General features: G+C 58.1%; 1 protein-coding gene across 1 annotated transcript; it reads right to left on the minus strand.

Annotated features, from left to right (window-relative positions):
- Positions 1–132: 132 nt before the first annotated feature.
- Positions 133–24,075, minus strand: NCAPH2 (non-SMC condensin II complex subunit H2). The gene is made up of 21 exons (XM_075124603.1): positions 23,955–24,075; positions 16,506–16,625; positions 15,897–15,998; positions 15,368–15,423; positions 13,620–13,701; positions 12,215–12,286; positions 11,675–11,754; positions 10,643–10,797; positions 9,912–10,007; positions 9,625–9,746; positions 9,397–9,468; positions 9,007–9,073; positions 7,041–7,148; positions 5,340–5,393; positions 4,454–4,524; positions 4,007–4,124; positions 3,451–3,516; positions 2,471–2,526; positions 1,738–1,839; positions 853–1,002; positions 133–522 (listed from the first exon to the last, which is right to left on the minus strand). Exons 2-21 carry the CDS (start codon positions 16,611–16,613, stop codon positions 385–387), a joined length of 1,875 nt encoding a protein of 624 aa, XP_074980704.1. The 5' UTR covers positions 16,614–16,625; positions 23,955–24,075; the 3' UTR covers positions 133–384.
- Between the last annotated feature and the right edge of the window lie 27 nt (positions 24,076–24,102).

Genomic DNA, 24,102 nt, shown 5'->3' on the forward strand with positions numbered 1-24,102 from the left:
GTGAGCATTTGGGGTCAAAAGCTGGGCCCACCTTGGGAATGGGGAGGGCATAGCTTGTTTATACGCCCTGAGCCTGAACCTGCCCTGCTCCTCACCTGGCGGCCCAATCCCCCCCATTCACAGGGAAGGCACTTCCCAAGACCATACCCATGATTTATTACTGCACAGGCTGTGCCAATGGAAAGAGGCAGAGCAAAGGGAGAAGAAGAGGGGCCCACCCCACATGAGGAGGGGCTGGGCCCACAGAAGACAGCTGAGGCAGCGAAAGGGACAGGCTGTACAGGGCATGCTGCCGGAGCTCAGTATATACACAGGGAATAGGCAGGGCGCTAGGAACGCAGCAGCCCTGGGGGTGCCATGCACCCCAGAAACCCACAGGCGCTCTCAGTTTGACACAGAGGGGGCCATGTAGGTGTGGAATCGCTCGTGCGCTCGCTCTTGGGTCAGGAGTCGCAGCCTCATGGTGTCCACCGCCTCCTCCAGGCCCGGCTGCTGGCTGATTTCCACCGTGTAGTCGTTGGCCTGTAAGGGGGCAACAGCAGGGTTAGGGGACCGGCTAGGACTGGGATCCAGAAGTGGGGGCATGGGCCTGTTGCTGGGGCACACCACTGATGAGGGGGCACAGGTCAGGGCCTGCAGAGGGGCACATGGGAGCAGCAATGCAGGTGCATGGAGTGGCCCTGGGGAGTTGCGCTGAGAGCCAAGGGTAGAGGGCAGCAGCCTGCATGGGAGTTCCAACCGCAGGCAACTCTTGCAGGGGGGAGGCCGGCCACCCGCACAACCCACAGCAGGGTGGAGGGGCTGATTGCTGTCCATGGGGAATAGGGCACTCCGCCTAGCCCAGACACTCACCAGCTGTAGCGAGGCCAGCATGGAGCGACACACCTCGAAGGCCGGCTTCCCTGCCACCAGGCTGGCGAAAGAGTGCCACTCACCCACCCGCCCACAGCTCGCCGCCAGCTGGTCCCCATAGCTGTGGATGTCGAAGGCGGCTCGCTCCTCCTGCATGGGAAAGGGGGAGTTAGACGCTGTGCCCAGCACTGAGGGGCCAGGCCAAGCCCCACTCACCCAAGGCCACTAGCAAAAGCTGGCCAACTCCTGGGGGAGCGGGAGGATGACCCAGGCAGCCCCCTGCCCTAAACCACATTACAACTGTCTCTATCCAGGGCTGAGAGGCACCAGAAGAGCTGTGGTGGGAGCCAAGGGCGGGACAGCCAAGGGTTGGGACAGCAGAGCTATGGGGAAAGCCCAGGCTGTGGGTCAGGATTGGGGGCCACTGGCAGCTGGCAGAGGGGGTAGTAACAGTGCTGAGAGCCCCCCAGGCCTGGGCTCCTGCTCTAGGTTATGCCACTGTTCATTCCCCAGGCAGCAGCTAATCAGAGACACGCTCAGCCTGTAGTGCAGTGGGGTGGCAGGGCCTTTAAGTCAACAGGGTGAGAGGAGGTGCCCGCCAGGGACTGGGACCCAGGCCTGGGCTTCCCTGCAGGGAGCAGAGTACCAGGCTGAGAGCTCTGGCCAAATCTGCACAGAGCTGGGGGGGACGGGGACATGCTCTCAAGCCTCACTTCAGCAACACCCTGCATGCCCCACTGCCAGGGGCCCAGCCACCCTCGCTCCTAGCCCTCTGCTGCGCACTCCACCCACCCCTGGGGCTCATCCCTGCAGAGAGCCCAGCCCGTGCTCCACCTGGAGCAGCTCCCCCACAGCCAGGGACAGGTTCCCATGCTCCGGCCTCACCTGCTCCTGCAGCTTGGGTTCCATCTTGTCCTCCCAGTCACGGATGCGCTGGGACAGCACCGTCTCGCGGGCATACTTCTGGGAGTTGGCAATGAACAGCTCCTGGGGACAGAGAGATGGGGGATCGGCGAAAAGGAGGAGGGGGGAAGATTCCAGCATCCGCCCCGGCTGTGCCTCACTCCCAGCTCCCCACTGGCTCAGGGGAACATTGACACGAAGACGTGGGCAGGGGTCACTTGAGCCAGCATTGCCAGACGTGGCTGCTCCCCACACCTAAGGCGGCGCTGGCAGGGGGGCTGCCCCCCAGCTGCAATGGGTGTGGTGGTGCTCACCTCTCAGCGCTGAGGGCTCACCCCAAGGAGCAGCTGGGCAGCTCCCCATCTCTGCTGGAGAGCTCAGGCCTGGCCCTCTAACTGCACGGCCTAGAAATGGGGGAATCAGACAGCTAAGAGGCTGAGAGAATCCAGTGCTGTCTCTGGCCCAGCTGGGTCGAGGCTTTCTGACCTGCTAACAAGCCCAGCCTGCCCCCCGCCATCCCTCTTATTCCTGGGCTAGGAGGGAATGAACATTTACAGGCATCCCTGGAGAGCCACGGCCCTTAGCTGCACCATCAGGAAGGGCACAGCTACCCAGGCAGCAAGAAGGGCCGATGGGCAGGTGGCACTGCAGGGCCAGGCTGAGGCAGAGAGGCCCTGTGCTCTGCCCCAACCGCCCCCAGGGGATGGGTACGTACCACGTTTCTCCTCACCAGCTCCTCATAGCTCAGGGAGTCAGGAATCGCGCAGGGGCCTGAAAGCAAAGGGGAAGCTGTAGCTGAGAGCAGCGCAAGCTGTCACGGGCGCCCTGCCAACCCACTGACAGGGACCGCACTTCCCCAGCGCCATGGGGCTCACTGTCCCCAGAAAGCGCATGGAGCTTGCTACCTGAGCAGCTGGGTATGTGCAAATGTGCACACGCACGTGTTCGGGGTGGGGAGACACACCACTCTCCTAACATAGGCAGGTTTTGATGAACCCAGAGGCCAGATGGGGCCTGGTGCAGCCAAACACATCTCTGGGGCGCTACCAAATTCAAGGCCGTGAAAAACACATCATGGGCCATGAAATCAGACCTCCCCTATGAAATCTAGCTTTGGAGGGGCAGGGCTGGGGGCACCCCCACCCGGGACTCCTACCTTTGGCTCCAGCTGCTGGTCCCCCAGGCTGGGGAGGAATGGGACTCCCCCTGCACAGCCACTCTGGGAGAGGTCGGGGCCGGGGACGTTGAGAGAGATCAGACCCATCTGAAGTGAAGTGAGAGTGGCAATCCCACGACCCCCTTACTACAGTTTTGTGACACCCCTCCCCCAAGACCCCTTTTTGGGTTGGGACCCCCCAGTTACAACACCCTGAAGTTTCAGATGTAAACATCTGAAAATGTGAAATTGACCAATTTTTAAACCCTCTGACCATGAAATTGATTAAAATGGACTGTGAATTTGGTAGGGCTCTAGGCATCTCTAACTTAACTGCAACCCATGGAGCCTACAGGTCCCAGCATGCAGTGCTCCATGTAAGGCGGAGCACTGCATGCTGGGACACGTAGTCCACAGGTGCCCAGCTATGGTAATGCCCGCTCTGTGTTACACATCCTTGCTGTAGCTCCAGGCTCGGGCACGTTGCCACACAGGCCCCTTGGGGTAAATGAGGCTGCACCAGTCTGGGACTACGTTACCCAGGTTGCCCTCGGCCAGCTGCTCCAGGGCCTCTGGGTGGATGTCCTCTTGCTCCAAGAAGTCATCTGCAGAAGGAGAGAGGACTCTGGTCAAAGGTTCGTGGGAAAGTTCCTGCTCGGACATCGAGCCCCGTTTAGCTCTCACGCGCTGAGTGCAGAACCGCTGAGCCAAGGGGAGCAGGGATTGTGGGGAGTCCCTGCAGCCTGCTCTGACCTGGACCCACCCAAGAGAGGACAAAGCCGTCACACAGCAGCTGCCCTGGGCCAGGAAATCCTGCACTGGCTTCCAAGGGGCAGAGCGGGGCACAGAGCCTGCCTGTCTAGCTCAGGTATGGCCCAGGTCAGAGCAGACGCTGTCCGACAGCTGCAACAGCCCCAGCACGAATTCTCACTCCAGTTTCTAGTTGGCCCCAACGTAGCAAATGCCACCCCTCTGATGGGCGCTAACTGGCCCAGACCTCCAGGGCAGGAGTGAGGCACAGTGGCCAGGATCCCATGCCCAGGGTGGCAGTGATGGTGCACAGATTGCCCCAGGCTCTGAGGCTTTCGGGAGTACCTGCCCCCCCGTCGTGGTCCAGGTAGTTGTCCATTCGCTCCTCGTCCACGGCATTCAGCTCCTCCTCGGCCTCCTCCCACAGCTCCTCCTCCTGCAGATGCTTCCCCAGCAGCAGGCCCTGGGAGAGGTAACAGGCCCAGCCGTCACCGCTGGTCTCAATGTGAGTGCCTGCCTACCACCAGCCAGCGGCCGTCCTCGGGATTTACTTCGCCATGACACCCACAGCCCCTGAGCAGTACGTGCCGGGTGGGGCTGCCCACGTGGTCCCTGCCCTGTGGGGAGCACGCCAGGGAAAGGTGCCCTAGCCACTGGCCAATCTCTGTGGCTGCCCAAGTGCCACCCAGCCCCATAGCAGCACGAGTGCTCACAGGAACCTGCCCCTTTCTGCAGGCGGACCAAGGGCACCTCCACATTCACACTCGTGCCCCAGCGTAGCTGCTGCCTCACCGTTCTCCTCTGCAGCTTCCTCTGCACGGCCAGCCGCTCCTTCAGCTGCTTCCAGTACAGAACCTCCAGATCTGCCAAGACACAGTGGGAGCATGAGAACTGCCCTGCCAGGCAGAGACGGACGGAGCCAGGCGGCATGGCTTGGACGCCCGGCACAGCTCCTGCCCGCGGGCTCTAGGCACAGCCCTGGCTTGGCTGTAGTCACAAACTGGCTGGGCTCCACCCCCACCCCCGAGGGAAGAAATAGCTCCAGGACAGGTGCATGCAGCCAGAGCCCTGGGGCGGGAGCTGCTGCCAACCAACTGGGCATGCAGTTCCCATCCCCCTTCAGTGAGACAGCTGGCTGGACATCCCACCCCAAGCAGTTTGGCCCAGCGCTCCCTGGGGTGGGGACGTGCGTGTCCAGGTGGGGAGAGGGCTCGAGGCACATTCTCTCCCTGACCCTCCACCTCACCGGCTGGATCTCCCGCCACGTGGGAGCTGAGGGCTGGTATATGCTAGAAAAGCATGTCGACCGAGCTGCATCACTTGGGGATGTGAAAATCCACATGCCGAAGTGACACAGACCTAAGACCCCGTGTAGGTGGGTTCTTCTGTTGACCTAGCTCCCACCTTTCAAGGAGACAGATTGGCCTGCCAGTTGGGAGAACCCCTCCCGTCGGCATAGCTAATGTCTACACTGCAGTGTGCTTTCCAGTGTAGACAAGCTGGGAGGAATGCTCTGGGGCTGGGACAGCGCTGATGCACTCATTGGTTTCGCTCTGCGAGGCTCCGTGAAAAGCAGGCTCCAGAGGTGTTTGGGTGTAGGAGGGGAGGGGCGTTTAGCGCAAGCAGAGTGGGCAGCGAAGGGAGGTTGCCTCATACGCACATCACCAGCCCCGCTCACCAGCAAACGTGGGCCCTTTCCTCTTGGTTCTTCTGCTGTCAGCTCTGTCGTTCTCTGGGGAGAGACCAGAAATGGGCAACACTAGACAGCTGGGTTCTGCGGGGATAGCCCTGTCAGTCAGACACCAGCCAGCGGATTACTGGGGGCAGGAGTGGGATTAAGGACAGATGTGTGGCTGACCCAGTGCTTCAGGCACCAGCCGAGGATTGGGGTGACCTGGGTTCAAGTCCCTGCTCTTCCAAACTCCCTCTGCCTCCTGGGGTGAGTCACATCGTCTCTGGGTCTCAGTCCCCAGGTGACCAGAAGGGAGGATACCCTGCCAGGCCTCAAGGGGGGTGCGGAGGAGCAATATATTATAGGTGGCAAGGCTCTGATACTACAGCAATAGGGCCCGGATAAGATGGACAAACACATGGATGCCAGATGATGATGCTACCTCCTCTCCAAGAGCCCTGGGGCCATGCAAAGCTCCTTTACCAGCCCTGGTACCACACGACGGTTACACGGTTACCAGAACCTCTCTGGAGAGGCAGAGCAGCCTAAGGAGACCTGCACCACGGGGGGAAGAAGCGGCAAGAGAACCTGATAGAGGGATGCAAACAAGTGGGTTAGGGACGGTCACATCAGACATAGCTCTCTGCGCTCTCATGATACCCGAGCAAAGGGCAGCCACTGATGAGAGGAAACGCCACGTGCCGCGCTCAGTCCTCTCGTAGTAGTGACCTTACTGAACTTAGAAAGGACCTGACGTGTATCTGTAGATGAGAACACCCACAATTCTATTAGGCAGGGAACAACGTATAAGGAATAGAAACCAGAGTAATTGAGAGGTGCTGGGAAGAACCATCCCCTACGGGCAGGGCCCATGAGCAATGCGCCCCTGGCAGCGGAACAGGGCTCCAGAGAATGAATTTTCATTTTTAGGAAGCTTGTGGGCCCTCAGCTTTATAGAGAAAGCCTTGACAATGTGACCCACGCGTAACTGATGCAGCTATATCTGCCTGAGTCTGCAGACAGTCTGAACCAATAGCTCTGCACCATTCTTTCCATTTGACCGACTCTGAATTGTGATGATGACACTTTAAATGTCAGTACCATTAATTATTCCACTGCCGATCATTTCAGCAAGAACGCCCAACTAGTATGGCCTATCCCATGATTTCTAACCCCCTCCCCAGGCTCGCACCTTCTCCCCTGATAATCTCCACAGTACAGTTCTACACTGGGCAATGCAAGAGTCTCTGGTGCGTGTGGACCTGAGGTGGGGGGACAGCCTGAACTAAATGGAATTTGATATCACAATAGGCGGACGTGGCCACTCTGCCTTTCAACCTCCATTGCCTGGCTGGGGAATTCCAGTCTGCTGCGCCGGGCACGGTAGAATTCAGGGCTCATGGCAGAATTTAGGACCAGCTTGCTGCGGAGCACACGGAGCCCTGCTGTGAGCAGCATATTCTGTTCTGGGGTTTCCAGTCCTTCCTGATGCAGCTGGTGCTCGTCACTGGGCTGGATGGAGCCTGGGGCCAGTTCTGTGATCCACGCCAAACAGCAGGCAGGCGACAGGCTGAATACAAGGGCCGCCGAACGGGTGGGGCTGTAGTCCCATGTGACACCGGCAGGACAAGGGGAGTCCCCAGAGAAGGGCCCTGCCAGGGAGCAGGCTGCAGGGGACGGGAGCAGAGCTGGAGCGAAGATACTCACGGGTTGCAGAAAACCACTGCATGAAGTCCTGTAGCTTCCTGGGTGCCCTCCTCTTCCGCTTGCTGCCGGGCACATCGTCCAGGTCACGCGGCACCGTGAAGGGTCTGCCTGGAGCCGGGTGCAGAGAAGGGAATGAGCTGCAGTCACAGTGGGTGGGGAAAGGAAGGAAGCAGCAGGGGGTTCTGCCAGTCTCTGCAGCAGCAGCCACCAGTACCGGTACCAGGGAGATCCCAGGGCAGCTGGGTGGGTGTTAGGAGCCACTGACGCCCAGTCATACAGTCACATGCCTCGGGACTCAGGACAACGCCCGTGAACATAGTCCCTGCCAGATCTACGGGTAGTGATCAATGGCTCCATGTCTAGTTGGCAGCCGGTGTCAAGTGGAGTGCCCCAGGGGTCGGTCCTGGGGCCGGTTTTGTTCAATATCTTCATAAATGATCTGGAGGATGGTGTGGATTGCACTCTCAGCAAATTTGCGGATGATACTAAACTAGGAGGAGTGGTAGATACGCTGGAGGGCAGGGATAGGATACAGAGGGACCTAGACAAATTGGAGGATTGGGCCAAAAGAAATCTGATGAGGTTCAATAAGGATAAGTGCAGGGTCCTGCACTTAGGACGGAAGAACCCAATGCACAGCTACAGACTAGGGACCGAATGGCTAGGCAGCAGTTCTGTGGAAAAGGACCTAGGGGTGACAGTGGACGAGAAGCTGGATATGAGTCAACAGTGTGCCCTTGTTGCCAAGAGGGCCAATGGCATTTTGGGATGTATAAGTAGGGGCATAGCGAGCAGATCGAGGGACGTGATCGTCCCCCTCTATTTGACATTGGTGAGGCCTCATCTGGAGTACTGTGTCCAGTTTTGGGCCCCACACTTCAAGAAGGATGTGGATAAATTGGAGAGAGTCCAGCGAAGGGCAACAAAAATGATTAGGGGTCTGGAACACATGACTTATGAGGAGAGGCTGAGGGAACTGGGATTGTTTAGTCTGCAGAAGAGAAGAATGAGGGGGGATTTGATAGCTGCTTTCAACTACCTGAGAGGTGGTTCCAGAGAGGATGGTTCTAGACTATTCTCAGTGGTGGAAGAGGACAGGACAAGGAGTAATGGTCTCAAGTTGCAGTGGGGGAGGTTTCGGTTGGATATTAGGAAAAACTTTTTCACTAGGAGGGTGGTGAAACACTGGAATGCGTTGCCTAGGGAGGTGGTAGAATCTCCTTCCTTAGAAGTTTTTAAGGTCAGGCTTGACAAAGCCCTGGCTGGGATGATTTAATTGGGTATGGGTCCTGCTTTTGAGCAGGGGGTTGGACTAGATGACCTCCTGAGGTCCCTTCCAACCCTGATACTCTATGATTCTATGATCTGCCTTTCAGTTCAGAGGCACCTCCAAACTCATTGTGGCTCTGTTGCACTGGAAGACGTGCTGCGGGGGCCTGACACCACCCCTCTTCCCAGCACAGAGCAGTGCTGCAAGCGCCTTGGGAGGCAGGTTTGGGACTGCTCAGGAAGGAGGAAGTTCCCTTTGCTTTCCAGCGTCAGGGTGTCAAAGTGCAGCCCATGATATTCGACAGTCTGGACTGCAGCCGCTCCCGCTGTCAGTGCAGGGGCCTTTCCCAGAGAGACCCCCAGGCCCAGCAGGCAATGCAGGCTGGGTGCTCCAGTCCAGGCAGGCAGGAACACATACTCGCTCCTTGTCAAACGGCTCAGCTCAGGACGGGGGCAGCCACATTCACTCCACTAGCCACGCCCATCTAGGGGGAACGGTAGTTTGCTCCATGGACAGCAGGAGGTGCTACGATGGGGGCTTCCCTGCTCACAGCACACGCAGCCCTTCCAGTGGTTCCTGCTTCCTGGAGCTAAACACCCAAGCTAGGATATCATCCCAGGCCCTGCTATGGTCAAGCAGCTGCTAAACCCCGGAGAGCAGCCAGGCCAAGTCACTGGTCAGCTGGCCCCTCGTTACCTTTCTTAAAGGGCTTGTCCTCAGAGTCGTCAAAGGAGTCAAGGCTTCGCCACAGATCCAGCATCTCCTGGCACAGAACATGAGTGAACAGTGAATGGGACAGCTTGATGGCCAGGCTGTCAGTTCCCACTCAATTCCCCGCTGCAGTCCCCCTCCCTGAGCAGGCAGGGAGCATCCGTTGTCACCAAAGCACGGCTTAGGCAGCCAGTTCAGGACTCACAGCGATTAGCTCTAGGGCCTGTGCCCATTGGCAGCTGCTCCCTGGCATACACAGTGCAGTGGGGAAGTTCCCAGATCACCAGCCTCCCCCTGAGTTACTATTTGGGAACTGCTCTCATTCCCAAAGGGACTCTGCTGCCCCTCTGGATGGTCCCTACAGACCTCTCTCACCTTTACGTGGGCGCTGGGCTCCACGGCAGGGGCCCTTCCCCGCAGCATGTACCCCTTGCCCTCGGGCGCACTCTAGCAGGCAGAGAACAAGGCAGTTAGTTTCCTGAAGCATCGTACAGAGGCGAGAGTGATCAGCTGGGCCTGTGGGGACCCCAGGCTGCTGGACAGGAGTGAGTGCAGCAGTCCCACCTCCCCATGCCGCCCCCACGACGACGGCCCTACTCCTACCTTCTGCGGCTGAATGTGCTCGACAGCCGCAGGACTGGTCTCCACGCCCCCTTCTGGGGCATCAGGCAAGAAATCACCTCCTCCTCCTGCATCGTCATCACCACCCTCTGGTGCCACAGCGCCTACCAGAGAGGGGCACAGTCAGTCCCTGAAGAGATGGGTCCCTTTCCATCCATGGGGCCACAACCAGCCTCGGAAGCCATCCATCCTCCGCCCTCCCGAGAGGAAACCTCTCCTTCAATTCTGAAACCCCGGATCTCACACAGCAAACCGGCAGCATCTCTCACCTTCATTTTCAGAGAAGTTCAAGACTGGGACAGGAGTCTCACAGGCACTGACCTCCATGGGCGCGTTTCCAGACCCCAGGGTGGCATTCTGCCCTCCTGACAGGGATGAGGCAGAATCAGGGGAGGGGGGAGACTTGTTAATGATGTCCCCCAAGCATTACCCTGCTGGGATCTCATCCCTTGGCTCCCCGAGGACCCCCCTTGAATAGCTGCTGGTTTGGTGACCAAGGCTCACTCCAGCCTGCCATAAACGAGGCCGGCTTGTATAGCCAGCTTCCCCCATACCCCTCAGGTCGGCCTCTCCGATGGAGGGGAAGCACCTAGCACAGGGCTACAGCCACAACACAGGAGAACCCAGGAGCCCCCCGGAAGGCATCGCTGCCTTTGGGGCGAGCTGCCTCAGCCAATCCCCTTGTCTCTCCCGCCCAGGCCGTGCTGCAGCAAGCCTCTGTCATCGTCCCCACAGCATCCTCGCTGGAGGCAGGTCCAGCCAATGGAGAGTGCTCCAGGCCCTACGCGGGAGTCATGCAGCAGCTAAGCAGCCTACCTGGCCCGTCCCAGGGAACGGAAGGGGACAGGGATGCTGACAGGGCAGGAATGAAGAGCCTCTCCACAGATGTGAGGGGGAGCGGCGAACAGGACAGGGGCTCTGCGGCTCCCACATCCCCTCCCAGGAGGTCTTTGGAGCGGCTCTGGGAAGGTAAGGGGAGATCCCCAGCCCAGCCCTGCACCTGTGGTACTGCCGGGGTCCCCAGCCTGGTGTCTGGCTTGGAAGCACTGTGTAGGTGAGAGGCCCGCCAGCTCCAGCATGAAAGCTCCGCTGGCGTGAGGGGTGCACGTGTTCATGCGGAAATCCTTCCGGCTGGCCAGGATCTCCCCCTTCCGGCTGAGGAGAAGGAGCAGCATTAGAACGGCTCTGACCTAGCACCATCGCTGGTTTCCAGGGCGCAGCCGGAGCGTGGGTTCGTAAAAGGTCACATTGGGTGCTAGGAAGAAGGGAGAGAGACCCAGACCTGGGAGAGACCCACTGGGTCCCATTGAGCCCAGTCACATCCCCAAGCCAGCAATGAATGGGACTTCTGTTGGCTCAGATCCTAGTGAGGGGGCCTACATAAGGGAGACCAAGATCTCCTTGTCTCCAGGCTGGCCATGCCCTTCTAAGCAGCACAGACTGGTGTCACATCCCCCTGTTGTTTAGCCAGACAGGGCAGGTTTAGCTCCGCTCATCTCTTCCTAAATCTCAACCTCTGCACCCCAAATGTTTTGTTGCTCTCTGAACTTCCCCCACCACTGGACAGACCCCCTCTTTCCAATACAATAGGGCCAGAGCTGAGTGCAGAATCCCAGCTAGGATCTCCCTGGAGCCAGGCAGAGGGGGGCTATCCCCTCCCTGCTCCAGGACACAGGGCCTCTCTCAGCCCAGGCTCATGGTGGCCCATCTCACATGGCAATCTCAATCGGATTGGCTTCTCACTCTCCCGCCTCCATCCCTGGCTGCTCTCCAGGCTTGTGCCTCCATGATTGTTCTTCCCCCCAGTTGCGTTTCCCATGAAGAATCTCATGTGATGTCCTGCCCACATCTCTGAACTCACTGGAGCCCTTTGGATTCTTTCCCTCCTGCTGCTGTTCTCCCTCCTCTAGCTCGTTAATGAAGATGTTGAGTAGGGCCAGACCCTAACACCAATGGTGAGAAAATCCAAGAGAGATAGATAGCAGATGGCAAGAGAGGAGTGACTGAAAGGCATCACAAGGGAAGCCTTTACCTGAACAGGGGGTTGTCCTTCTTTTCTGCCTCTTCTGGGGGTACCAGGGCCATCGGAGTCAAGGGGACAATGTTCACAGTCTGCAAAGATAGGACAGCATGATCCCAGCTGCCCATCGCGGGAAGAAAGGGGCCCAGCTGCACTCCACAGACAGGGCCCTTGCAGCTGGGAATAAGCATTTACACATACAGAGAGCTTTTTCATCTGCTTCTCAGGGCTATCAGGGCAGGCCGGGCGCTGGGCAATGCCGTCCTGCCAGGGTACAAACACCAGCTCTCACCAGCCAGATGACAGTCATTGGTACCCACGGTGTGTCACCGCTTGCTGCTGAGGAGGGTTCTGTCTGCAGAAATGGCTGGAAATACTCCTCGCTGGCAGAGGTCTCCCCTAACGGCACTGCTCAGTTAGATGGGGTGCTGGGGTGGGCAAGCTGGCACGTAGGACACGGCAGACTCTAGTCTCGGAAACCCCCTGATCAGGAGGCAGAAGGGATATGAGAGGGGCAGGGAGGGCATGAAGGACGGGGACCGTGTCACTTACATTAGGCTGGTGATCTTTCTTCATGTCCACGCTCACCACGTTGGTGTCCTTGATGTCATCCAATGAGAGGAACTGCAGGGAGAGAGCAGTAACATGGAGCACTTTTCACAGAGAGCTGTGTCTCTTTGACATGCCATACAAACACACTCTGCTGATCCCCACAGCACCCCCGAAGGCAGGTCGGGATCTCTGGGCCACGGGGGAGGGAAGTGACATGCCCAAGGTCATGGAGTGACTCCTGATTTCTTGCCCTGGGCTCAGTCCATCCTGACCCAAACGAGAACAGGTCTGCAGATCCGCATCTGAACCCGGGACCGGGGAGAGGAGGCAGAGAGCCAGTGGGAGCTCTCCAACCGGTGCATAGGGGCTATGGGCTCCCAGATGCTTGGTGGCAAACTCCTTCCAAAGCAAGCTGGTCTCTTAGCAGAAATGCCTTAGAACATGGTGGCCAGTGAGTTTGGGGATAGCAGCAGAATTCACCGATACACTGTTATCTGTATAGAGGCAGGGTGACACACACACAGTGCGCTGAGCCTGGGAGCCTCAACAGGCCCTGAGAAACATCCCTAGCTCCCAGGGGCCTTGGAGCTGGGAACCTGTTATCTCCACAGACACCACAGGGCAGCCACCGCTCCCCCGAGGGCAGCACGCCAGGCTTCCACAAGCCGCGCTGCTGGTTAGCCATTACAGCTATATTGTGCACCTGCTAAAGGCTCTCCCAGCCCTCAGAGTGGCCCGGCAAGCATTTACACACCCTTCAGCTGAGAGCCCTCTGTCCCAAGAGACGGAGAGAGGCATGGAGGTCCAGCGTTTAGTCTCTGGGGTGGAGCTGGAGGGCTGCAGAGGCTGAGGGCTCTGTCCCACAAGGTGAAGGGGTGAAATGCTACAAAGCTACACTTACGGTGGCGTGTAGAGAACAGATACTGCATGCCCAGCTAGCAGTGTAGACACATCTTAGGCAAGTAGAATACAGTCCCCCACAGGCCTGACCCCTGGGGTATACACATGCCCAAGCAGGGCCTCCCACGGCTACACGGCTACTTTCAGCAGTGCAGCGTCCCACTGCCTCCCCACTGCAGGAGCCTTTCGCTCTGGTGTGTAGCTACAGGTGTGTCTGCACTCTACAGCTATGTCTGCACTTATGGTGGTGAGTAGAGACCAAACCCTCAGGCCCAGGGTGTTTGGGGGCAGGGTCGAGTCTAAATACCCCATAGCCAGAGAAGAGCAGTTTGGGAGTGGCAATCAGGCCGGGCACAGTTAGACTTGGCACCCGAGGCTGCAGCCTAAGGTCAAACCACCACCATTTAACCCACCTAGCACACTCCAGGCAGAGGACCGTCCGAGTACTGCCTGCACTCCCACTGCTGGCACACAGGAAGGATACACACCACACCTGCTGTCTTACCTCTTCCTCCTCTGTCCTGGGCCCAGCGCTCACGTCAGCGTCGGTGCCGTCCTCCCCCACCGACGTAGGCTGTTTGTCCCGCCTGGGTCAGGGAGGGAAGAAACACAAGAGGGCACTGGAGTTTTTTAAAACCATTATTATCAGCTGGGCAGTTCCCAGGGGCAGAGCCCAGGATGTCCGAGTCATTGGTTGGGTGTGCCCTGGGGCAACAGTTACTCTGACAAAAGACACAGGGATGTAACATGTCTCCTCCAGCCCGGGAGTGGGCAGCAGATGAAGCTCCCAGGGCCTCTTTTGTCCTTGTGAAGGGCTATCGAAGGGCCCAGCATTAAATAGCCCAGGAGGGAGACAGCCACATCGGTAAATTATTCTTCTGATGAGAGCCAACTAAAGTGCACTTGATTCCTATATGCAGGCCTGGCTCGGACCTGGAGCCCACCACTCCTGTGCAGGAGTGCAAGTGGCAAAATGGGATTTGGCTGCAGTAGGGAAGAGGGGCTTAGGCCTGGCCAGCAAATCCCTTATTTGTTGAGGCGATTCCCTTTCCGTCAGGGAATGGGGAAGGGGAAATGGAGGCATGTTTCACTTCGAGGCAGCTTGGAGAGAACTGTTTAACACACTCCATTTCTAGCAGCTCCAGCTCCCCAGCAGCATCCTTCCCTGTCGGTTCTGTCCCTTCCTGCCTCAGCAAGGCCCTAGCAAGTGCCCCCGGTGTGCCAGGCCTCTGGCTGAGAGAAGCAGAGGAGCCCAAAGTGAATTCCATTTCGGAGGTGGGTTCGTGTGGCTGGAGCCAAGTGCCTGTTCAAAGTCAGAGCCATTAGCAGAGCTTCACCCGTCCGGGGGATTTCCGTTTCAGAACGGCTGCTGCCATCCACCCTGAACAGATCTCTCCTCTCTTAACCGAAGACCTGTACTGAGCATGGGCCAGTTCGAATGGGGATATACAGGGAAGGAAAAGTTACTAAAGAGACGACATGCTACATTTGAAAACTGCTACTACATGGGATCCGTCTGCTAGCGAGGTGCCGAAAACCCCCCATATACCAGGCCTATTCGGCCATCCTGCCTAGATCCTCCTTCTATTTAATACCTCACTCACTGGGCTGCATTGTGTGTTTTGTTACAGTAATTAAGTTGTGCACTGAGACTGCTTGTAAAGCCTTTTGGGATAAAATGATCACACCAGCTAAGGCCCCAGTCCTACAGCTGGATCCCCACCAGAGACCCCTCAAACCTGCACGGAGACCCACTGACTTCAACATTATTCCAGGAGGATCCTATTGCAGGACAGGAGCCTAGCATTAAAACCAGCAAAAAATAGCCACAGAGATGGTCCTGGATGACAACAGTTTAAAACCAGATAAAGACCGAGCGTGCCTTATGATCTGAGCAGGGAGTCAGGACTCATGGGTCTATTCCCCGCTCTGCGGGGGACTTCCTCTGTAGACTTGGTCAAGTCACTTTGCTTCCCACCTGCAAAAGGAGGATAATTTACCTATATCTAAGGGAAGGGGTGTTGGAAGGATTAGTCAGTGATTGCGAAGTGCTACAAGACCCTTGCTTGGAAGGGTCTAGGGAGGGGCAAAGAAACGTGAACGTGATAAAAAGGACAGGAGCTACAGGTCAGAAAGAGATGCATTAGCCTGCTGAGCTGGGCTGGTGGAAGTCATTATCATTATCATGGTGGGACCCCGCCCAGACAGACTTTGCAAGAGGCAACCTCCCGGAAAAGGAAAATCTTTACTTACTTTTTGTTGGAGATGAAGTCGAGGGCCTGGTAAACAAGAGAGTAGAGATATTCCACCTGCCAAAATAAGGCAAGAGGGTTAGAGGGTGGGATGTAAGGATCTCAGGGAGGCTGCCTCTATTAGGGGATAGTGTGGACGTGGTCCTTAAAAAGGCCCCAATGTTTGTTTTTGATAACTTCAGTGTCCTCACCAGGTCTTGACACTTTCAGCCTTAACTCCAGCTTAGGGGAGCATTTTGCTTGAGGGACAAAGAACTATGTGGTGAGACTGGTAGCGTCTGCAGGCTGCACGTCCATAAACAAATAGAGATGGGGCTAGCCACATTGGGGGCTGAGTAATGTCTATTGTTTCAGGGCTACATTTAATAAATCAGCACATGTGCAGGTGGCTTAACACTTTCAGAGTCAAGCAAAACTCCCCAAAACACCCACTGTACAAGCCTCCAGCTGGCAAACTCCTCAAAAGCTCTCCTCCTGGCCATGCAGGGGCAGCAGAAGTGAGTCACAGCAGTTCTCCTTGGCTTCCCCACCTTCTTGCTGTAGATGCAAGCAGAACCCTGGATCAGCAGAGCTGCCTCTATGAAGTTCATGGTGGTTTTGCCGCCATCGAAGGAAATGCAGATCTGGTCCAGCTACAGAACACACACATGGGACAACATAAGCTGATTTCACAGACTGGGTTTGAGAGACAACACAGCAGGAAGAGATACTTTGGAGGGGACAAAGCCCTGGCCCCACAGCAAACCTGCAGTGGCACCTGGGGGACGAGATGAGAGGGGTGAATGGAGAACGCATTCTCTTATAACCTTTGAGGCTAGAGCTCTTCCATAGGTGGCAATGGTTCTCCGAGGAACAGGTCTGTGCTGAGCATCATTTCTAAAACTACTGTGGATCCAGGAGCACTTCACAGGGAGGGCAGGGAGCAAAAGGAACAGATCTGAGGTCCAGGACTTGATATTTAGAGTTTAATGCCAGTGACAACGTGTCAGGGCTGGCCTGAGGGACAGGAACATTAGGGATCGAAACAAGCACTGCATGCTAGGAATTCCAGCTGCATGGCCACTGGCCACACTGTGGCACTTGGATACTGACATTCCTCCCCGCCATCCTGTTCTTTGTGGAAGGAAAGGATGCTTTACCTCCTCCAGATACTCCCCCAGCTGGGCTGCCACATCCACCTCCCAGTTCTTTGTGAGATCCCGGATGGGCTGCAGAAGGTGCAGGAAGCGTGACTCCACATCCTCCATCGTAACAGATCCCTAGAATTGCCAGGAGGGGACACAGCGAGGACACAGGTCCATCAGTTTGCTGACAATGCTGTCCTATGTGGCCTGTAGTCATTCAATGGGATGCAGTCAGCTCAAAGCTGGCTCCAATTTTGTTTTTATAAAAAGTCAGCTTTTGCAAAACCTGAGGCCAATAAAAATGTTTTAATTCAAACAAAAAACAGGGCTTTGTTTTGACATAAACATTCCCCTGTGTTGTCACAACACACGGTAACAGTAAGCTAGTGTCTGAGAACCTACAAATAAAAAAATATTTATCTGATTTTAGACCTACACAAATGCCTGGAAATAAACAAACCTGACCATGAAACTGACTAGAAATCCCAGTGAAACTGACCAAGCCAAGCTAAAAGAAATAAAGTAAAGCATGTTTCATAAATGACTGATTGTATTATTTATACGTTAGCAGCACCTGGTCAGAATTATGGCCTTGTTGGACTAGTTTTTGCCTCTGTCTTCACGAACAAGGTCAGGTCCCAGACTCCTGCACTGGACAGCACAGCATGGGGAGGAGGTGACCAGCCCTTTGTGGAGAAAGAAGTGGTTCGGGACTATTTAGAAAAGCTGGACGAGCACAAGTCCATGGGGCCGGATGCGCTGCATCTGAGAATGCTAAAGGAGTTGGCGGATGTGATTGCAGAGCCATTGGCCGTTATCTTTGAAAACACATGGTGATCGGGGGAGGTCCCCGATGACTGGAAAAAGGCTAATTTAGTGCCCATCTTTAAAAAAGGGAAGGAGGAGGATCTGGGGAACTACAGGCCAGTCAGCCTCACCTCAGTCCCTGGAAAAATCCTGGAGCAGGTCCTCAAGGAATCAATTCTGAAGCACTTAGAGGAGAGGAAAGTGATCAGGAACAGTCAGCATGGATTCACCAAGGGCAAGTCATGCCTGACTAATCTAATTGTCTTCTATGACGAGATAACTGGCTCTGTGGATGAGGGGAAAGCAGTGGACGTGTTGTTCCTTGACTTTCGCAAAGCTTTTGACATGGTCTCCCACAGTATTCTTCCCAGCAAGTTACAGAAGTATGGTGGATAGAAAGCTGGCTAGATCGTCGGGCTCAACGGGTAGTGATCAACGGCTCCATGTCTAGTTGGCAGCCTGTATCAAGCAGAGTGCCCCAAGGGTCGGTCCTCGAGCCGGTTTTGTTCAATATCTTCATTAATGATCTGGAGGATAGTGTGGACTGCACCCTCAGCAAGTTTGCAGAGGACACTCAACTGGGAGGAGAGGTAGATATGCTGGAGGGTAGGGATATGATACAGAGGGCCCTAGACAAATTAGAGGATTGGGCCAAATGAAATCTGATGAGGTTCAACAAGGATAAGTGCAGAGTCCTGCACTTAGGACAGAAGAATCCCATGTACCGCTACAGACCAGGGACCAAATGGGTAGGCAGCAGTTCTGCAGAAAAGGACCTAGGGGTGACAGTGGATGAGAAGTTGGATATGAGTCAACAGTGTGCCCTTGTTGCCAAGAAGGCCAATGGCATTTTGGGATGTATAAGTAGGGGCACTGCCAGCACATGGAGGGAGGTGATCGTTCCCCTCTATTTGACATTGGTGAGGCCTCATCTGGAGTACTGTGTCCAGTTTTGGGCCCCACACTACAAGAAGCATGTGGAAAAATTGGAAAGCGTCCAGCGGAGGGCAACAAAAATGATTAGGGGACTGGAACACATGACTTATGAGGAGAGGCTGAGGGAACTGGGATTGTTTAGTCTGCGGAAGAGAAGAATGAGGGGGGATTTGATAGCTGCTTTCAACTACCTGAAGGGGGGTTCCAAAGAGGATGGATCTAGACTGTTCTCAGTGGTAGCAGATGACAGAACAAGGAGTAATGGTCTCAAGTTGCAGTGGGGGAAGATTAGGTTGGATATTAGGACAAACTTTTTCAGTAGGAAGGACTGAAATGCGTTACCTAGGGAGGTGGTGGATTCTCCTTCCTTTGAGGTTTTTAAGGTCAGGCTTGACCAAGCCCTGGCTGGGATGATTTAGTTGGGGATTGGTCCTGCTTTGAGCAGGGGGTTGGACTAGATGACCTCCTGAGGTCCCTTCCAACCCTGATACTCTATGATTCTATGATAGTTAATCTGCACACCTGAGCTCCAATTCTGCAAACAATTAAGCACACATGACCTGACTCCTGGGTCTTAGGATCCAGTCTGGTACAAAAAGTAATTTTCCCTCTGTTGATATTCACACCTTCTTGTCAATTGTAGGGAATGGGCCACATCCACCCTGTTTGAATTGGCCTTGTTAGCACTGACCCCCGCACTTGGTAAGGCAACTCCCATCTTTTCATGTGCTGTGTATTTATACCTCCCTACTGTATTTTTCACTCCATGCATCTGATGAAGTGGGTTCTAACCCATGAAAGCTTATATCCAAATAAATGTGTTAGTCTCTAAGGTGGCATAAGGACTCCTCATTGTTTTTACACAGGTGCAGGCTCACTCATGGCCAGACTGCTCTGAACATGGGCATCACTCCAATGAAGTGAGCTGTAGCTCATGAAAGCTTATGCTCAAATAAATTGGTTAGTCTCTAAGGTGCCACAAGTCCTCCTTCACTTTACACATAGGATTTTCTTACGCTTTAGGAAGGAGCTGCCTTTCATTACACACCTGAGTGTTCTCCTCAAAACCAGCCCATCTCATGTGCCTCTCCTGCTCCCCATCCTGCCCTCCCATGCTGTGGAGGGTGCCTCGCCTCGCCTCCCCTCCCTTTTTTAGCCAGTGTCAGGTAGTGGGCCTTGGTGCCTCATACAGGACCATGCTGACTGCAGTATTTGGCTGTCAGCGAGGGATGGAGAGGTCAGACCCAGGAGCGAAGAGAGCGGATGGGGTGGGGGAGGGTCAGGGAGTGTGAAAAGTTGGAGCAATAAAGACTCAGGGAGGGGTCAGACCCTAGGGCAGTGGTTCTCATCCAGGGGTACGTGTAGCTCTGGGGGTTCGCAGTGGTCTTCCAGGGAGTACAACTCATCGAGATATTTGCCTAGTTTTACAACAGGCTACATAAAAAGCACAAGCGAAGTCAGTACCAACAAAAATTTCACACAGACAATAACTTGTTTATACTGCTCTGTATACTCTACATTGAAATGTAAGTACAATATACATATATTCCAATTGATTTTTTTATAATTATATGGTAAAAATGAGAAAGTCAGCAATTTTTCAGTAATAGTGTGCTGTGACACTTTTGTATTTTTAGTCTCAAGTTTTTAAGTGAGGTAAAACTTGGGCTGTGCAAAGCAGATCAGACTCCTGAAAGGGGTACAGTAGTCTGGAAAGCTGGAGAACCACTGCCCTAGGACACAGGGGACGTCCGATCATGGTACGCAGGCGCAAAAGGGGACAAGGCTAAAGGAACCAGGATCTCCCCAGGGATGCATCAGACTCAGGATGGTTAGTGTATCTTGGGGAAGACCCTGATACCAGATTGGGGTTTTCCCCACAGCACCCCCCTCCACTCTGGCCCCCCGAATGCCCCTCCAAGCTCTGGCCCCTCATCCCCACAGCAACCGTCTCAGCTCTGCCCCGATCCCCACCCCCCCATTCCCCACAGCTGCCTCCCATCCCCACAGCATCCCGCCAGCTCTGCTCCCTGTCCCACAGCACCCCCCCATTCCCCATCTCTGCTCCCGACCCACAGCACCCCCCATCCCCACCTCTGCTCCCCGACCCACACCACCCCCCCATCCCCACAGCACCCCCACAGCTCTAGCCCCCACCCCCCAGTGCTGCCCCAACTCTGCCCCCCGTTCCCACAGTATCCCCCTCAGCTGTCCCACCCCCCAAGCTCTGTCCCCCTGTTCCCACAATGGCCCCCCAGCTCTGTCCCCCCATCTGTGCCCATTCCCACAGCACCCCCCCAGCTCTGGCCCCCCCATCTCCCAAACACCCCTCCAAGCTCTGGCTCCTCATCCCCACAGCATCCCCCCAGCTCTACTCCCCATCCCCACAGCACCCCCCCATCTCTGTCCCATCCCCACAGCATCCCCCCAGCTCTACTCCCCATCCCCACAGCATCCCCCCAGCTCTGCCCCAGCCCCACAGCATCCCCCCAGCTCTACTCCCCATCCCCACAGCACCCCCCCATCTCTGCCCCATCCCCACAGCATCCCCCCAGCTCTACTCCCCATCCCCACAGCATCCCCCCAGCTCTGCCCCAGCCCCACAGCATCCCCCCAGCTCTACTCCCCATCCCCACAGCACCCCCCCATCTCTGCCCCATCCCCACAGCTCTACTCCCCATCCCCACAGCATCCCCCCAGCTCTACTCCCCAGCCCCACAGCACCCCCCCAGCTCTGCCCCAGCCCCACAGCATCCCCACAGCTCTGCCCCAGCCCCACAGCTGCCTCCCATCCCCACAGCATCCCCCCAGCTCTGCCCCAGCCCCACAGCACCCCCCATCCCCACAGTATCCCCCCAGCTCTGCCCCAGCCCCACAGCTGCCTCCCATCCCCACAGCATCCCCACAGCTCTGCCCCAGCCCCACAGCTGCCTCCCATCCCCACAGCATCCCCACAGCTCTGCCCCAGCCCCACAGCTGCCTCCCAGCCCCACAGCATCCCCCCAGCTCTGCCCCAGCCCCACAGCTGCCTCCCAGCCCCACAGCATCCCCCCAGCTCTACTCCCCATCCCCACAGCATCCCCCCAGCTCTACTCCCCATCCCCACAGCACCCCCCATCTCTGCCCCATCCCCACAGCACCCCCCCAGCTCTACTCCCCATCCCCACAGCATCCCCCCAGCTCTGCCCCAGCCCCACAGCACCCCCCATCCCCACAGTATCCCCCCAGCTCTGCCCCAGCCCCACAGCTGCCTCCCATCCCCACAGCATCCCCCCAGCTCTGCCCCAGCCCCACAGCACCCCCCATCCCCACAGCATCCCCCCAGCTCTGCCCCAGCCCCACAGCATCCCCCCAGCTCTGCCCCAGCCCCACAGCTGCCTCCCAGCCCCACAGCATCCCCCCAGCTCTGCCCCAGCCCCACAGCTGCCTCCCATCCCCACAGCATCCCCCCAGCTCTGCCCCAGCCCCACAGCACCCCCCCAGCTCTACTCCCCATCCCCACAGCACCCCCCCAGCTCTACTCCCCATCCCCACAGCACCCCCCCAGCTCTACTCCCCATCCCCACAGCACCCCCCATCTCTGCCCCATCCCCACAGCACCCCCCCAGCTCTACTCCCCATCCCCACAGCACCCCCCCAGCTCTGCCCCATCCCCCCAGCTCTGCCCCAGCCCCACAGCACCCCCCCATCTCTGCCCCATCCCCACAGCATCCCCCCAGCTCTACTCCCCATCCCCACAGCACCCCCCCAGCTCTGCCCCAGCCCCACAGCACCCCCCCAGCCCCACAGCATCCCCCCAGCTCTGCCCCAGCCCCACAGCTGCCTCCCATCCCCACAGCATCCCCCCAGCTCTGCCCCAGCCCCACAGCACCCCCCCAGCTCTACTCCCCATCCCCACAGCACCCCCCCAGCTCTACTCCCCAGCCCCACAGCACCCCCCCAGCTCTACTCCCCAGCCCCACAGCACCCCCCCAGCTCTGCCCCAGCCCCACAGCATCCCCACAGCTCTGCCCCAGCCCCACAGCTGCCTCCCATCCCCACAGCATCCCCCCAGCTCTGCCCCAGCCCCACAGCACCCCCCATCCCCACAGTATCCCCCCAGCTCTGCCCCAGCCCCACAGCTGCCTCCCATCCCCACAGCATCCCCCCAGCTCTGCCCCAGCCCCACAGCTGCCTCCCATCCCCACAGCATCCCCCCAGCTCTGCCCCAGCCCCACAGCTGCCTCCCAGCCCCACAGCATCCCCCCAGCTCTGCCCCAGCCCCACAGCTGCCTCCCAGCCCCACAGCATCCCCCCAGCTCTGCCCCAGCCCCACAGCTGCCTCCCATCCCCACAGCATCCCCCCAGCTCTACTCCCCATCCCCACAGCATCCCCCCAGCTCTACTCCCCATCCCCACAGCACCCCCCATCTCTGCCCCATCCCCACAGCACCCCCCCAGCTCTACTCCCCATCCCCACAGCATCCCCCCAGCTCTGCCCCAGCCCCACAGCACCCCCCATCCCCACAGTATCCCCCCAGCTCTGCCCCAGCCCCACAGCTGCCTCCCATCCCCACAGCATCCCCCCAGCTCTGCCCCAGCCCCACAGCACCCCCCATCCCCACAGCATCCCCCCAGCTCTGCCCCAGCCCCACAGCTGCCTCCCATCCCCACAGCATCCCCCCAGCTCTGCCCCAGCCCCACAGCTGCCTCCCAGCCCCACAGCATCCCCCCAGCTCTGCCCCAGCCCCACAGCTGCCTCCCAGCCCCACAGCTGCCTCCCAGCCCCACAGCATCCCCCCAGCTCTGCCCCAGCCCCACAGCTGCCTCCCAGCCCCACAGCTGCCTCCCAGCCCCACAGCATCCCCCCAGCTCTGCCCCAGCCCCACAGCTGCCTCCCATCCCCACAGCATCCCCCCAGCTCTGCCCCAGCCCCACAGCATCCCCCCAGCTCTACTCCCCATCCCCACAGCACCCCCCATCTCTGCCCCATCCCCACAGCACCCCCCCAGCTCTACTCCCCATCCCCACAGCACCCCCCATCTCTGCCCCATCCCCACAGCACCCCCCCAGCTCTGCCCCAGCCCCCCAGCTCTGCCCCAGCCCCACAGCACCCCCCCATCTCTGCCCCATCCCCACAGCATCCCCCCAGCTCTACTCCCCATCCCCACAGCACCCCCCCAGCTCTGCCCCAGCCCCACAGCACCCCCCCAGCCCCACAGCATCCCCCCAGCTCTGCCCCAGCCCCACAGCTGCCTCCCAGCCCCACAGCATCCCCCCAGCTCTGCCCCAGCCCCACAGCTGCCTCCCAGCCCCACAGCATCCCCCCAGCTCTGCCCCAGCCCCACAGCTGCCTCCCACCCCCCAACTCTGCTCCTCGTCCCCACAGCTCTGCCCCATCCCCACAGCGCCCCCCCCCCCGCTCTGGCCCCTGTCCCGCCCAGCGCTGCCCCCCACCTGTTCCCACGGCGCCCCCCCCCAGCTCTGCCCCTCACCCCCCCAGCGCCGGCCCCCGCCCGTTCCAAAGAGTGTCACGTGACGGTACCTCCCGGAATGCGTCCCCCCAAAACCGGCACCTAACAGAACACCCCCGCCCCCAGTCGGTTCCCGCTCCCCGGGGCGGGGCGAATCCAGACAATACGGTACCGGAGGGGTGGGGGAGGCATTGGGGTATCCGGACCGTACCACGGGGCGGGGGCGGGGGGTGTCGCGTCGGGGAGACCAGGACCGTGCCACACTCACCCCGCGGCGCAGGGGGAATAGCTCCGCTCCGCCTCAGCCCCCGCGGCCGGCCGCCCTTTCGATTTTCCCGCTCAAGAGCGGTGACGTCGGCCAGCGCGCGCGGGGGCCGCGGTGACGTCGCGGCGGGGGCGGGTCTCCCCTGGCGCGG

Source organism: Caretta caretta, chromosome 1 (genome assembly GCF_965140235.1).
Source record: "Caretta caretta isolate rCarCar2 chromosome 1, rCarCar1.hap1, whole genome shotgun sequence".
Lineage (NCBI taxonomy): Eukaryota > Metazoa > Chordata > Testudines > Cheloniidae > Caretta > Caretta caretta.

Bases quoted from the DNA above. Each gene is read 5' to 3' on its own strand.
- NCAPH2 (XM_075124603.1), bottom strand. From the start codon at position 16,613: ATGGAGGATGTGGAGTCACGCTTCCTGCACCTTCTGCAGCCCATCCGG. The intron at 11,755-12,214 runs GTAAGTGACACG...CTATCTTTGCAG, and splicing joins AGAAAGATCACCAGCCTAAT to ACTGTGAACATTGTCCCCTT. The intron at 5,394-7,040 runs GTGAGTATCTTC...GTCTCTCCCCAG, and splicing joins GCAGTGGTTTTCTGCAACCC to AGAACGACAGAGCTGACAGC.